Source organism: Cebidichthys violaceus, unplaced genomic scaffold, assembly GCF_023349555.1.
Source record: "Cebidichthys violaceus isolate CVI_PGR_0920_01 unplaced genomic scaffold, fCebVio1.0.p SCAF_22, whole genome shotgun sequence".
Lineage (NCBI taxonomy): Eukaryota > Metazoa > Chordata > Actinopteri > Perciformes > Stichaeidae > Cebidichthys > Cebidichthys violaceus.
Genome location: NW_027176395.1, coordinates 10,240,257 through 10,256,297, shown reverse-complemented (window position 1 = coordinate 10,256,297; position 16,041 = coordinate 10,240,257). Strand labels below are relative to the sequence as shown.

The 16,041-nt window shown below is 39.8% G+C and overlaps 1 protein-coding gene across 4 annotated transcripts; it reads right to left on the bottom strand.

The window, feature by feature from the left end:
- Positions 1-1,200: 1,200 nt before the first annotated feature.
- Positions 1,201-15,688, bottom strand: spata7 (spermatogenesis associated 7). Of its 4 annotated transcripts, none has more exons than XM_068718069.1 (13): positions 15,509-15,688; positions 12,884-12,946; positions 12,672-12,761; positions 12,451-12,498; positions 11,872-11,975; positions 11,288-11,742; positions 11,132-11,177; positions 10,563-10,586; positions 6,021-6,142; positions 5,880-5,930; positions 4,220-4,297; positions 3,977-4,034; positions 1,201-2,418 (listed from the first exon to the last, which is right to left on the bottom strand). In XM_068718069.1, the coding sequence occupies exons 1-13, from the start codon at positions 15,534-15,536 to the stop codon at positions 1,798-1,800; spliced, it is 1,788 nt and encodes a 595-aa protein (XP_068574170.1). In that variant the 5' UTR covers positions 15,537-15,688; the 3' UTR covers positions 1,201-1,797. The 4 variants fall into 4 exon arrangements, with proteins under 4 accessions (XP_068574170.1, XP_068574169.1, XP_068574171.1 ...); XM_068718068.1 differs by lacking the exon at positions 15,509-15,688 and adding an exon at positions 13,419-13,597; XM_068718070.1 differs by lacking the exons at positions 10,563-10,586; positions 15,509-15,688 and adding an exon at positions 13,419-13,597.
- Between the last annotated feature and the right edge of the window lie 353 nt (positions 15,689-16,041).

Below are 16,041 nucleotides of genomic sequence, written 5' to 3'. Positions count from 1 at the left end.
GCACAATACAATTCTGTACATTTTTGGTCATACCTTACACTCTGATGACTTGCACTGAATGGAATCAACCAGGGTTGCATAGTCCAGACAGCAGCTGCTGGTAGCCAGCCTCAAGCAGACTTCAAATGATCATCAGTCATGGTGGAACAGTATTTAGACTTAATATTCATTATGTGGAAAAAGGCTGACTCTCATAAATACGTAGAGCCGAATAATGCAGTCAAGAAGGTAGCACATTTCCTCATGTTGGGGTACTTTTCCTCTGTGAGTAAGTTCCAAAACTGTCCATGAGCCCTGGACTTGAGCTGAATGTCAGGCAATAGTGTCAAAACATCATCCTCTACTCCAGACGAGTTCAAGTGAAACAGCGTTGTAATTTTTGAATCAACCTCAATATCTTTCCGAAATGTGCAGCACATAAATGTAGCGACTGGCTCGAGTAAAGCAAAGTCTTGAAGGCGTTTGTCAAACTCTGACAGACACGTGTCAATCTGCTCTGTGTAGCGCGCACTGTCAAGTTGCGCACACGGCTTCCGTTGCGTCTCCAGCTCAGACGCGAGGTTTTGGAAGTTCCCCAAATCACGGCGCTGCAGCTTTAGCTTAAGCAAGTAGAAATAAATTGGGAGGCTAACTAATTAGCACGCCGGAGTTTTGAGGTTGACCGCGCATATGTGGTGACCCGTGTGTTAGAAAAGACGTGATCTCAGACTGGCTGCCATGTAGTTCAATCAAGTGGCAAATGCCATGAGGACATCTCATTTTTTTTTAATGGCATGCGATCTACCCGCACTACCTCCGACGTATTGGGCACCCCTGTTCTAGAGGAAAGTTCTACATCCACTTCTTCCGTCGACAATGCATTTGCCAAGTTAATATTATGTGAGTCACTTTTGTAATGCATGCAGCGCAGCCAATGGATGGTTATGGTGGGGCATGAGGTCCAATTAGGTGAAGGTAGGGGTGGGAAAAAACAGGGTTAGGGTTAATCTCTCTCTCTCTCTCTCTCTCTCTCTCTCTCTCTCTCTCTCTCTCTCTCTCTCTCTCTCTCTCTCTCTCTCTCTCTCTCTCTCTCTCTCGTCCCTAATTGATTGCAAAATGGCTTAAGTGACATTCCTGTAATGCTAATAATGTCCGCTTTGCTGCTGGCTGCAGGTTAAATAATAATAATCAGTTTGTTACAGAATCAGATACACAAATCACAAGAATATAAGCTTTATTGCAATTGTAAAGACACTTTCTGGTGACTCGACTCCTAGTTGCTACATCTCAGAGGCATTATGTCAAGTAGAACACACTGAAAAAATGTGGACGTTTCCTTAAGTGTTTTTTTTTTTTTTTTCTAGAAATCTGGAAATGTAAACAGCAGCTGCACCATACTTGAAACTGACTGGGTATACTCAAACTAAAGGACACCATTAATTGCACCGTCTGACGTTAGCGTAGTGCTGTGGCCTATCCTTTGCGAAGTTGATAATCATACTAGTTACCATAATTTAGAAAATATGTGGAGCATTACTCTATGGGTCAATTAGAGCTCAACCACTATGGTCAGTAAGTGTCTCTGGTGTACTTGCAAAAGCCCTGTTTGCTGGTATGAAATGTTCATTGTGCTTATGTAAAAATATAACAAAGCAGAATACAACTACAACACCATATTGGTGGGGCTTTTAAAACATGGAAAACACAACTAGTGTTAAATCACATTTACAAAACTACACTTTCATCTCTCTCTAGAAAAATACTCACTTGGTAACAAAAACATGAAAGGACCTTTTTAATCTCTGAATACAGCAAAGCTCAGAATTTATCATTACTGACAGAGGCGACGGTATTTGTATGTTGCTCAGTGGCCGTCTCCACATTGATGCAGTGTTGATTGCTGGACAATTGAAGCGACTCCGACAAACTTCTCCCCAGATCCTCAAGCTCTTTAGATTGTCCATCATAACTGACTTCAGCTTGGTCTTGATGAAATCCTTCTTCACTGATTATGGTGTTGTATTCATGGTTTTCATTGCTGACTTCTTTGCTTGTCTCAGCTGTGCTGATTTGATTTTGATGGTCCTCTTCACCGATTCCTGTATTATCAGAAATGTGGTCACCGAGCCAAGGAGAGACAATCCCCTGATTGTCCTCTACTCCTTCCTCTTCTTTTGCTTTAATTGGTGAGGCAGCAGTCAATTCAGGAAAGCATAAAGGTGTAGACACTAATAGGGAATCAGCATAATCTGGCGAATCGCAGTGTTTAATTATTGATGCATAAGGGAACAGGTCACTGTCCTTTTTAGTCTTCACTTGTGGTAGGAATGAATCAAGTAGATCATTCTCATTTTTTTCAAGCTCTGTTCTAGAGGTGGATGTGTTGGTTGGCTCTTCAAAGTCTTTACGCAGCACTTCCAAAAGGTGGCGCATTTTACCCTAAAACCAAAAACGATGCAATCGGATGCATGAGAAGAAATTGAAGAGTCCTTTGTGACAACCTTTTTAGAGAGACAGCGAGATCCTCCTTGTGGCACTGGCACCTCAGTGGCACTTCAGCGGCAAGCGGCAATCAGGTGCCACAACTGAGGCAAGCAAGCGGCATTCGTTCGGCACCCGTCAATAAGCTGCCGAGCTGAGCGGGTAGAGCCACATTTCCTGAGAACACCCATTGTTGTCACGATAGGACTTTGATTAAACTATATTATTACAAACTGTATTGCATAAAAAAATCCACAGATTAATCGAAAAGTTGATTATTGCTGTGTACATGGATAAATGAATATTAAATCGCATGTAGTCAACTATTGTTGCTAACATACTCCCATCGGCCCACGTTTATTTATTTATATTTATTTATTTGTCTTCTGATGTTACCCTGGTATGTGCTTGCACCATATACTAACATTTGTCTTGCATACAGTCATTCTATTGATTTTACTTTTATTGAACCATTTTTTTTACTTCCGGACTACCTGTCTTATTTTCTATCTGACGCCTAGTGGCACCCATCTGACGACTAGTGGCACCCGGCTGACGCCTAGTGGCACTGCCCTGACTAGTAGTGGCACCCGGCTGACGCCGAGTGGCACTACTCTGACTACTGGCGACACTCCTGTGACTAGTGGTGGCACTCCTGTGACAACTGTTGGCACTGGCAGCTTGTGGTACCTAATAACACCTACATATAAGCAGAGGAAGAGTGAAGATATTACATTTTTTTTTTTTTAAAGTATTTAAACATTTAGGCATAACCACTTGTCAGGGTCACCTGGCACTCTGTAGATGCTTGGATGTCACAAAAAAGTGAAAAACAAACAAAAAAGAGTGAAAAACGTAGTAGTTATTGATTATTGCAGCTGATAATATTTGGCTATTAAGGCCTAATAATCAGTAAAGATTGTATATTTGTTTCAAAACGGCCTAAATCATGACGTTGATGGTGGAAGTATTTCAATAAAGTAAAAGTTGAACCTGGTTGCTCACAGGCATGCCGTTTTAAACCAGCTACATAGATTGACTTATTCGGACCGTTACTGAGTTACATTTCCCATCCGATTTCAATGGGTGCTGTTTATATTTAGGGGTTTACAATCTACGTGTTAGAAAACAATTTTTTTGTCTCCAGTTAATTAGAATCTACTATGATGATAAAACTGATTTATGGCAGCTGACCTATCGTAACAACAATGGGTGTTATCAGGAAATGTGGCTCAGCTCGGCAGCTTATTGACGGCCGGGTGCCGAATGAGTGTCCATCGCTTGCCACAGTTGTGGCACCTGACTGCCGCTTGCCGCTGAAGTGCCACTGACTAGTCACTGAGGTGCCACAGTCCTGACGCCTGACTGGCGCTTGCCACAGACTAGCCACTGCGGTGCCAGTGCCACAAGGAGGATCTCGGCCTTGCACCCTTTTTAAATGTTTTCAAATCTTTTTACTTAAAGCTGTGACCCTAACACTTAAACAAGACTTGCTTGACATATATTGGCTACTCACCACATCAAGCTGATGCCGATTCATGTCGATATGATGCTTTATCACCCGGTCTAGGAACCTTGCAGAGGACAAAAACACAGACAATGACACTAGCAACTATTTAAGCATCTACTCAATTATGAGACGCATATAGCTATTAGGAAAGTGGCATCGATTCAGCACGTGTGTTGTAAATATTTGAACGCTAACATAAAGCACAGTCTTGTCGTTCATAGTCAGAGTGTAAAAAACAGTCAAACAAACCTGTCAGAGATGTGTCCCCTGGACAATATATCCTCTGTCACAGCAGAAATGAATTCAAGGTACATTAATTCTTCCTCCCTGTTGAACGGCAGATGAGAATTATTAAATTCAGGGGGATAATATTTTACTGGGTTAAAGTTCCTAGAAGCATCTAGAGCACGATTGGGCCGCGAGCGCCATCTAGAGGGCCACAGAAAACTTTCAGTTTTGCACCTGTGGGCCGCGAGGGCCACGGGACCGCATAGGTTATCAATTGAAGACACCAGAGATACTACTGTTATCCATGAGACGCTCAGTTACAATATAGCTTCCCACCACTTGATACCGGTAATGCGTCAGTCAGTTGTTTAACAAGCTCCAATAAGCAGAAGACTCACAGGTAGCCGCTAACCTGTAGCGAAAGTTATGGCGAAGTATTTAAAATAGTGCTGGGCAAGTTAACGCGTTATCGCATTTATCAAGTAACGCCGACAATTATTTTATCGCGCATTTACGCAGTTTTTTTATTATTATTAAGCGGGCACTTTTAACACAAGAACCGGGCAGCAAGCGGTGAACAGCTGTTCGTGTGTGTGTGTGTATGTGTTTGTGTGGCGTCTCTTCCTTACAACTACTGTGTAAAGGAATACTGCTGTTAAAAATAACCTGATTTGTTTAAAGTGTGCAAACCAAATGTTGTTGTACTTTTGTTCATATAGCAGTACTTTTAAAATAAAAGTGCACAATACACTACTTTTGAATTCCTTATTGAACATTGCGCATAACAATGCGATTAATTGCAGAAAATCATGAGATTAATTGCGATTAAAAATTGTAATCGTTGTCCAGCACTAATTTTAAACAAAAAAATGACGACGTGGTGCCAAACCCCCCGAAAAGTATAAATTTACAATCCTGACTTCATTAAGTACAGCTTTGTGAACGGAGAGGCAGAGCCGAGAGCCCAGTGTGTGGACTGTTGTGACTGTTGTTATTGTTCATTTGTCAGAGATATGAAGAACAACCTCTGGTTCTGCCATGCAAAAATGAAGACTACTGAAGCATATAATTCGCATATTATAAGGCTATATTTTCATTTGCACTTTATTTCAATTCTATTTACAGTTTATTTAATTTGAAACTTATTATTTTGAATGTATTTTATTACCACATATTTATCAAATTTCCATTTTTTTTCACTCTCTTTTTGAGAGTCCCTCCTTTTTTTCTGTAGTAAAATCTAATTATTAGTTATTTTTGTGTTTAATAAGCCTGACTTGAGCCTTTAAATTTGTTCTTGTATTACATTGATTTGTTCCATGAATTGTTAGCCTGTTGGGCGTCTTGTTGTATGCAGGTTTACATACACATGATAAATAAATGTGATGATCACATTGTATCATGTAATTTATTTGACAAGGTTTTTGCTTGTTAAACTGTAAGTGAATTTGATTTTGTTATTGAATACAAATCAAACCAAGAGTGAGATCAATTAGTTAAACCAATACAGTGTTAATATTTGAATGGGCCCCGGGCCACTTTGTATTTGAAAAGTTGGGCCCCGAGGTCAAAAAGGTTAAGAACCCCTGATCTAGAGTACTGTCAAATCCTTAAACGCATAGCGTTGTACTATATAAATTGAAAGCTGTATAGGGATTTAACATTAACAAAGAGAACTTACTCTGCAGATGCACTCTTCATAATGGGAGATTTCCCGCCTTCTGGTGAGAACCTAAAAAAAAATTAGACTTCAATTATTTTTACATGTTATTTATACATTATGCTTTAAATGCAACTTGGTATTTCCCCTTCATGATTTTACCTGGACGAGGAGTCAAATAAATCATGTTCTCTGCTCTTGTTTGCTCGACTCCGTTGTCTAGGCGCTGAGAAAGATGTGCCATTGAACTCATCTTCAGACCACTCATGCTCTGTATTAAATCCCTGTAAAACAAAAGGACAGCAAAATGAGATATTAACATATACATATTTGATATTGTCAAGGCTGTCTCGTGATCAAATGTTTAATGTGGCTGATGCTGTGCCACAGATTGTCATCAGGTTCAGTCAGTGTGGGTAAGAATAAACTTGTTGCACTCATCTTCACTGAAATTATTATGTGACAACACCTAAGATATGGATCAGTGTTTAAGCCTGGTATAAACCATATCACATACAGTATATCTTAAGTGTCTTAAGCCATGATTATTTATTTATCAGCAACAAATTGTATCCAACCACTTTAACAAGATTAAAAAAGGTTAGTCAATAAATGGACTAATCAATTAAGCAGCAAAGTGTTTACACTGTATTGCTGAGTCAATATCACCATAAGGTGCCTTTGAGACTTCCCCATTTCCAAAAAAAAACCTGAGATTTTCCATTGAACTTCATATTCATTGTATTAAGTAAATGTTATGCTGTTAGAAATGCATGTTGGTCAAGCTCCAACACTTTTTATAAATTAACTGCAAGCAGATAATGTACATGCAAACAGCAAAATATGTCCACCCTGTCATGGACAAATTCAAAGTAGAGTAAATACATTGTAATTACGTAGTGATTATAAAATGTACATTTTCAGAAAGCTATTTAGTCCCTTTCTCAACAATATATTTTAGTTAATGGGAAAAGTATTTGGATAATAATGAAATTATGGCAAACTATTTGTTTCTCTATAAAATCTGCAAGAGTTGCACTTTCTTTTCTAAATAAAATCTAACAACAAAGATATCTGGTCAAACTTTCAAACAATCTTATTTGGCCCTCATTTGTTTATAAAGAAATCACACAAAGGGTTTTGCTAACTTGTGAAAATAATTAGTTTATTTTCATAAAACATGAAAATTACAGGGTGGACAATGACATGACAGGGTGGACCTTGGGCATGACAGGGTGGACACGTTGTGAAATGTCATTGAATGGCCTAATAAATGCAATAGATCTAAAGGAAATTATGTAAAAAAAAAAGTCAGAGGTCCTTTTCCCATGTAGGGGGAAATTACCAGTTTAATAGACTGGTTTTGATCCACTCTACCTGCATGCGGCCACTGAATAAAGATGCACAAAATTAACCATTAATCTAGTGTTAAACTCTACATCATTATGCACAGTAAAATTCAAACTGTAGAACAAGAAGAAAGTGGAGAACGGTTGATATAAAAAAAACAGCATGTTACAGAGAGATCACTTAGACGCCTCTCCAAACGGTCTCTCCCTTTCTGCAGAGACATGGCTCAATTCTGCAGTTGCTGTTCCACATACTTCCAAGCAGACGCTTCAATCTGTACAGAGCGCTTGTTCAGAGCCTGTGGTTCTGGTATTAGGCAAAGTATCTTCCAGTCATGGTACCAACAGATGTCCTCCCGGAGACTTGGCCAATGGAACTTGTTAATGCCATTGCGATGCATACACTTAACTTTCACACTGTGCCCTTCTGCATCCACGATGACACCTGGGTATGCTTCATTGTCGTAATTAACGACGCACCACTCTCCAATGTGCTTTACCTCAATCATTTCTGGTCTCCAAGGGTTATCTGGTGTCTTTCCACATGTTGGGGGCTCATCAGATGAAACAGGAACATCAGCTAGAGTGACCTCTTGAAGGTTAAAGCAGGGGCAGTCCAAAACACCTTCCTCCCTTTTACACAGACATGAAATGTCTCGGTATTTCATCTGGCCGGGTGTCAGACTGATAGCTTGGTGGATTCTCATAGTGCCTTTTACGGCAGCTATTGCAGGTACCTCAGTCTTTGATTCAATATCTCTCTCTGGGATGAAGAACAGCTCGACAGATGTGTCCAGACTTTTCAGCTTGTCATACAAGCTCTGGGCATCAGGGATGTCTCCTCCATGGGCCACAATCCGGTCTGCTGACCTCTTGAGGGCCCCACCCACACCGTCTGGTGCCCCCTTCCCATGACTAGCCTCAAAGAAATTCCACGTTATTTCTTTGAAGCCATACTTGTAGGGTTCCGTTGAGAGGTAGAAGAAATTTCCCTTTTGTCGATACTGCGTTGCAGGCCCGTCGCTGAAAAAATGAAGTATGCTGACTTGAGGGTGTCGCTCTCTCACTACCTTCAGAACTGGATCAAGGTGGGCCCAGATGGCCACAGGGTCGTGTCTTCTGGAGGGTGATATGGAGCAGAAGGTGTGCGGCGCTTGTTCACCAGCGGTGTAGAGCACTCCAGTGTGCAGACTGGCCTGCTGGTGTGAGCCTCCAAAATGCACAGATTGTATTTCTTTGCTGTACTTGCATGAGTAATTTTCGCTAAAATCTATATGCAAGATAGACTCGTTGTGCGTCAGGCTCCTCCTGAGCTCCTTGTAGGCATCAAACTGCCATTTAATGTTGAAGACATGGCGCCTAAAATGGAGAAGCCTCTCCTGGAAATCTGCGTTAAGGTCATGCTCCGTTGTTGTTATCTTCCTTTTCACTGTGATTGTTGACACCTTCTCATCCTTCGTGATCTTCTCTGTCATCCACTGCGATAAACAAATGTTCTCTTCCCCAGGAGTTTTCAGCATCGGGTGACAAGTTAGGAGGCATTCACTGCACTCACCGTAAGCACAGACCTTGGCTTTCGGGTCACACATGGTTGCTTCAGACATTTCCTCAATGTTTTTTGAGGACAGCAACCCTTGGCTCTGCAAGGCATTGGCCATGAATTGCAAGTTCTCATGTTTTTTGCAGAGACATGTGTCACGGTCAGAGGAAGAGGGGGTTACCACCCAAAAGGGTCTGAGACGGCAAAAGGAGGTGTATGACACATGGCCAATGTGCTCAGAGAGAAACCTCCTATGCAAGTTCTTCATTGTATCAGTAAGCAACCTCTTCTGCATCTTTTTCTTCAGCCGTGTGACTGTTTGTTTGCGGCCAGTCGTCATTCGACTAACATCATCTCGAAAAAAAAACGATGTAACGTTCTTCTTAATCTCATTTCGACTGACGCACCTCCTCCCACAGTAGGTAAGATCCACAGGATACTTTGCTCTCTTTTTAGAGCAGCCAAAAGCAGTCTGGGCATGCTTTTGGAGCTTGTACTTCTTCAGAATGTTTCCACAGACCACTTTTGCTATCAACTGCTTCTCTCTGTTTGTTTTTGCATTTTCATATTTTCTTCTAATATCTTCAATCATGGATGTATGGAAAAGAAGAGCTCTTTTGATGGGTGAATTCACTTTTAGACGTCCCAACAGAGCATTGACTTTTGCACGTGGTGATTTGGACGCACTTTCTTTCTTGGCCCTATGGAACCTCTTCTTATATTTCTCAGTTTTAGTTTTCTCTTTTGCGAGCTGTGCCTCCAATATTTCTATCTGATTTTTCAGTTTCCTCTTCGAACTTCTTCGAATGCTTTCCCCTTGGCGCCGTTGCCTGAAACACAAAATACTTGTAAGGATTTTTAGTAAGATTTTAGCGAGTTAGTTATCAATACGTCATTTTATGGGGACATAAACAGTTGATAATTGTCCTTCAAATAAATCTAAACTTTCTAATAAGTCTTATTAGCTAATCTTCCAATAATCTAACCTGGAGGGCCCTGGCTCAGGCTGATTTTCAGGATTTTCAGGAGCTGCAGGGGAGTTGGGTGGTGTCTCTGACTGTAGCAAAGCACTGGCCCTGTTTCTGGCTCTGGCTTGACTCTTTGCCTCTCTCCATTTCTTTCTTTTTGCCCTCTTCTCTTTCTCACTGAGCTCATTGACACCCTTCTTCTTTCCAGTCTCTCTGTCTTTATTCCATTTGTCCCTCTCTCTCTCAAGGTACTTTCTTCTTCTGTCCGGGTCAGCATCACGACGTTCCCGATATCTCCTTGCTATCTCAGCTCCTTTTGAGCTCATTCCTTGAAAAAGACAATTCAAAATGTTCCCTTACACACTAATTGGCGGTCCAGGTTAACTAGGCTTGCCTTATCAAACTAGGGTTGCTGATACCGATATCGCCAAAAAAGTCCATATTGTCCACTCCTACTATGTATAGCATGTACTGTTATAAAATGTGTGTAATAACTGTTGTAATATGTGTAACATTATCAGCTTGTGGCATAAACTACGCACATGTCCTTCCTGTCACGAACCATGTTCACCCTGTCATGGAAGGCTTGATGATAGGGTGGACAATGACAGGGTGGACATTTTTGGCTAATGTTAGCATTTAATGAGCACATGGTGGACCTTCAGTTAGCAACATGATTCAATTAGCAAGGTGACTGTGTACTGTTTAACAAATATCTTTCGAATTTCTGAAAGGTTTTTATATTAATTGATATTTCACTACGACAGAGTGGACATGTTAAGCTTGACAACATCCAACTACACACATAATATGATGAAAATTACGAAATATAAGTGTAAATACTTACTCTGCAACTAGCCACTGTTTCAGCCTCCAATGAAGAAAGACAAAATGGTGGTAGTAATGTAACTGAAAACATCAGAGGGTTTCTTAAAGGGGCAATTACCCCATAATGACAGGGTGGACAGCAATTTCAGGGACACATGCAAAATGTTCAATATGATTATGAAAATAGAATATACATGATCAAAATGACTCGTTTTATCAAATAACTTGTTTTGGACAATAAAACCATATACATTTTTGGGGGATTTAGTATCATTTAACCACTTATTACGCAAACTGTAGTTAGCAGAGCAGTGTGTGGGACATGCCAAAATCACGTACATCCAATGAAAAAAAACTGTATAAAATGAAGGAAACACATTTCAAGAGACTTATCATTGTACTGATATGTGTGTAAATGTTTGGCCATTTATAATAAGACCTCAGAGTTTCATTATTCTGCTACATTTTCATGATGACTGAGTGATTCTGATGAGGACACCAAAGGCACTTTATAGTGATATTGACCCTGCTATTGTTAGACAAATTAAAAAGTATATCTGAATAATCAAATTAAATCCTCAAAATTACCTGAGATGGCTCAAAAATGTCCTGTGTGCATTCCTCGGTTTTTGTGCTGCATAAAAAAAATAAAAAAAACACATTAGAACACATGTTGTACATGTGAAGAGAATTGTTTTATCTATTGCTGTCCTTGGGAGCCTCACTGAGATGTTTGGTACGTACCTTCCATGATACGTCTCCTGTCGCATCAATCTTGAGTTGGTGCCATCCTGAGTAGGTTTCCTCTGTGGTGCTCTGTAGTAGCGATATTGCGACAGGTATGAACTCTTTTCTGATTTCAAGGTCTTAGGGGTGAAAGGTTTTTCGTGGGTAAAGTGCTGTGAATGTTTCTGGAGCAAGTCTCCGCTGTACGTCTTCTGGACAGGGTCCTGGAAAGTCTTGTAGTAACTCTGATCTGCCGAGGTTCCCAGTGAACACGCTGACTGCTTTCTGCGCGATGTTGCCTCCGGGCTATGGTATTGTATTTCTGATGCTGTGCGAATGTGGTGAGAACCAACTTTAAATGATGGATAAACGATCTCCTTGGCATGGAAAGAGGAGTTGAACCTTGGGCTGGAGACCGTGGAACTCCTTGAGCAGAGGTAGGGCCTGTCATCATATTGCACAGATAATCTACTCTGAAAAGCAAACATGTATTGAAATAATCAAGTTTCCTAGTCAGGCAATGCCATGGTTTCTGTATAAGATAAGCTGGCATCATATAAGGCAATGAGAAGCACATCAGTGATTCTGCCTTGATTTCTTACCTGGGCTGAAGAGCAGGAAGCTCTGCTATTCCTCTGCGAGAGAGAATGGGCCGACTGAGGACGACCACCTTTCCTCAACCGCTCCTGTCTGATCTGGTCGTTGTCTGTAAAGAGGCAATGATAAAGAATAGACACAGAAAATAGTCTGTAATAGGCAAACACTCACTGCACTTATCTACAAGGTATGAAAGATACAAGAGAGTAATTGTGATAGCACAGGCATAAGAAGAGATTAAATATGAGGATGAGTTGCATCCTGTCCTCAAAAGTGATGAGTGGTTTATTACTACTGTCCGTGCAGCAATTGGCCTCTGCCTGTACTATGATTGTCTACCTTAACTATGGTGGGGCAAAGTGGTGAGTTGACTCTGATTACCACTGAGACACCAATACCTAACTGTTAGTGGTTACATAGAAAGCATTTAAACTAATTCTAATGCTATTAAAAACCATTGGGGGTGTGCTAAAATGAGAAATGTATCACTCAGAAAAAAAATTCCCAGAAATGTAAGGTATGTCCTCATCCTTAAGTGTTTTGAGTTGAATTAATAATTTAATATTTGATGACTGGGTACTTACACTTTACACTGTGTATCAAGCTTTTGGGTACTGAGGCATCAATGGCAGCTGTGGAACAAGGCAAAGTCGTAAAATCACAACGGATTTCTAATCTAACTAATATGCAATAGACATGCATGTTTTAACCACAAGATATAATATTATATATGCATGAAATGAATTAGTTTGTTCTACTAAATGTCAATGTAAGAATCATAATGTATCCCTGCCATGTAACTCACCTTTAGCTGAGTAAACCTTTTTGTAATGAGACACCATGTGGTCTTTAATGATGGACTGTGTCAATTTGGTGGAGGAGCGAGTGCAGAAAGCTAAAATTGCGACACAGAGAACAACAAACAGTAACGTTATACCGTAACATTTAAGCTCTTATCTTACAAATTACTCACTTGACTTAATTCTGATTATAATATCAGCACAAACTAATACTTACGGCTACTTTTTGCATTCTGTCCTCTCACACCAAGGCTGCAACCCAATCCAGATGATACACTCCCTAAAATAAACATAGATAGATGTGGACATGTTGACTCCCAGAGTGAAGTAATACAATTATATATCTATTTTTTGTTCGTGCTCACAGTAATAAATGGTAATTTGGTTAATTTACTAAAATGAATTCCTTCGTGACAATAGTAGACACGGCCAAATGTCGTTTATATCTTATTGTAACGTTACCTAAATAAAGTAACTTAACTTGAGCTACCTCAACTGAAGCATCATGATACAAGCTAGCGTTAGCTACTAACATTACTGTCTTGGTTATGGATTTAACAGTCTTAAGAACAAGCAGAATGAGTCATTTAAAAGGCGGATCATTGTCAACATAAAATGGAAGCCACATTAGTGAGTATATACAAAGTCACCATGAGTTTATCATGACTAACTGCCTCAGCACAATTTGAATGTGCTTCCTGCTGCTGCTTAACGGTTAGCTCGCAAGCTTAATGCTAATAATAGTTGCACACCTATTCTCGATTCCATGGTGATGTTATACTCATCGTATCCCATTTTCCACAGAAATACTCTGGGGCAGAGACGGCAGAGCTTGGACACACCCAGAAACAATAGTGTACTTAACTGTAAACATGTTAACGTAACGTAATAAACAAGTAACGTAAAGGTAACAGCCTCAAACTAGCTTATAAACAGATGAGCAGCGGAGCAAAGCTTCTCCGTCGCCATGCTGGTTGCTATGATTCCCTACGTCATCACGCTCTTGCGTAAGGAAAACGCCTGAACACCCCCCCACCCCCATACACTGCGGTCAAGTGAGCCGGCATCCGCGGAAAGTCGGTCACGTCAGCCGGCGTTTGAAATGTAATGCTCGTCTATTCGTGGCGCTACGGTACGGGTGCTTAGATAGCCCAAAAAGCCCAGAAATAGACCTATATTTTATCAATAATTTGCCCAATTTGTTAAACAACCATTTTGTACATTATGTGAAATCCAACAATAATAAAATCTGAAGTTACACTACTGTACTGTCTTTAATTGAAAAAGGGTTCGAAAATTATAATATTACCTAATAATCATTTTTGATCTGTAATAAAAACATTTCCTTCATTGGTTAGCTAAAATTTCCATTGGAGTTCTGTTCATGATGACCCCATATATGTCCATGTCAAATGTAATGCCTTTAAACACCACTACACTAAGGAGGGAGGTAGAGCTATATATGTCCAAAAATGACACAAAAGACCAAGGCTTTTACTAAGCTTAATGTCTAGATTTTCAATATAGACAATCGAAACATTACAGTAAAATTACATTAATGGACATAATCGGAGTGATCATGAACAAGAATCTATTGAAACTGTAATATAACCTCTTTAGGAACTGTTTATTTAACAGTTAAAATATGGGGACATTATTAATATCAAAATGTCATTTCAGCTGATTTTGCCTTAAATTATCTCAAAGATTGTACAGTAAAATTTCATGAAATTAGACATGGGCATAGTAGAGGACCTCATGAACAACACTGCCGTGAAAGTGTAATATAACCTCTTATGGATTTGATTTTATAACCTGTCAAATATGGGGAGATTATTATCAAAATGTCATTTCAGCTAACTTTGCCTTTCATTTTCTCAAAGACTGTACAGTAAAATCTCATGAAATTAGACATGGACATAGTAGGAGACCTCATGAACAGCAATATAACAATGTAATATAATTTTCGAACCCTTTTTCAATTTAAGATAGTACAGTAGTGTAACTTCAGATTTTATTATTGTTGGATTTCATATAAGGTACAAAATTAGGTTGTTTTTTAACAAATTGGGCAAATGATTGATCAAATATAGGTCTATTTCCGGTCCTTTAGGGCTATCAAAGCACCCGTACCGTAGTACCACTAATAGACGAGCATTACATTTCAAACGCCGGCTGACGTGACCGACTTTCTGCGGATGCCGGCTCACTTGACCGCAGTCCCCATACCATAGTCACATACACGCACCTGTCACTTGACCGGGAAAAGTGAACTGAAATAACAATTTCAATAATTCAATAAGTTTAATAAAAATCCAAAAGATGAATGATTATCGAACATTTTTTTTCATTTTCACGTTTGGCTTTATTTTAATCCCACAGGCAACAGCACATATGCTTAAAACCAGTGGTGGGCCATGCATTTTATACCTGGGCCTTCAGTGCTGTCCTACTACAATTGAACCACCTCCTAATAACCTCATTATGACACCAGCATGACGAGATGTCATTAACAGGCAATGCATACACTCAAAATCGATGTAATTAACACAATGACAATAACAAACTCACAAAAAACAGTCACATATATTTATATGACAACAAAGCAGGTAGAATAACATAAAACCCAAATAACATGATTCAACAGGCCTCTGCACATTCCAGCAATGCGACGCTAAAACACGCATTCCTTCACACACTCAAGGGCACCATTCAAATATTATTCACATCAGAGGGAACAATATCAACCATATCATAAAAATGACACAATAGAAAAATTAACACAGTTGTACATCTGCTTTTGTTTTTACTGCAGATGTAAAAACAAAAGCAGTTCACTTACCAAAGCTGCTCTTCAAGACAAAGTCCATCCTACACAGAACACGCACACAGAACACAGAAAACAGAACACAAAACACACACGGAACATGGAACGGAACACGGAACACACAGAACACAACACATAGAACAGAACATGGAAAAGAACACGGAACACAGAACGAAACAATGAACAGAACACGGAACACACAACACAGAACACACACAGAACACAGAACACACAACATACACAGAACACATAACAAACACGGAACGGAACACGGAGAACGGAACACGCCTTGTTCCAGTCCGGATTAAAACAGTTGAAAGAGCGATTAAATACTTCTTGATATACATGAAGCATGTGTCTTTAAAACAGCAGAAAGAATAGTAGACAAAATTACTAACATTCCCCGCAACAATTGTATTTCAACATTGTGATATGTCTGGATATGGACTTGATGTTTTTGGAGCCACCTTTTTGAATATTAGGATAATATAACCGGGTAAGAAAAGTGGAGCCAGTGTGAAGCCCATAAAGTGCAGGAAAATGGTCAT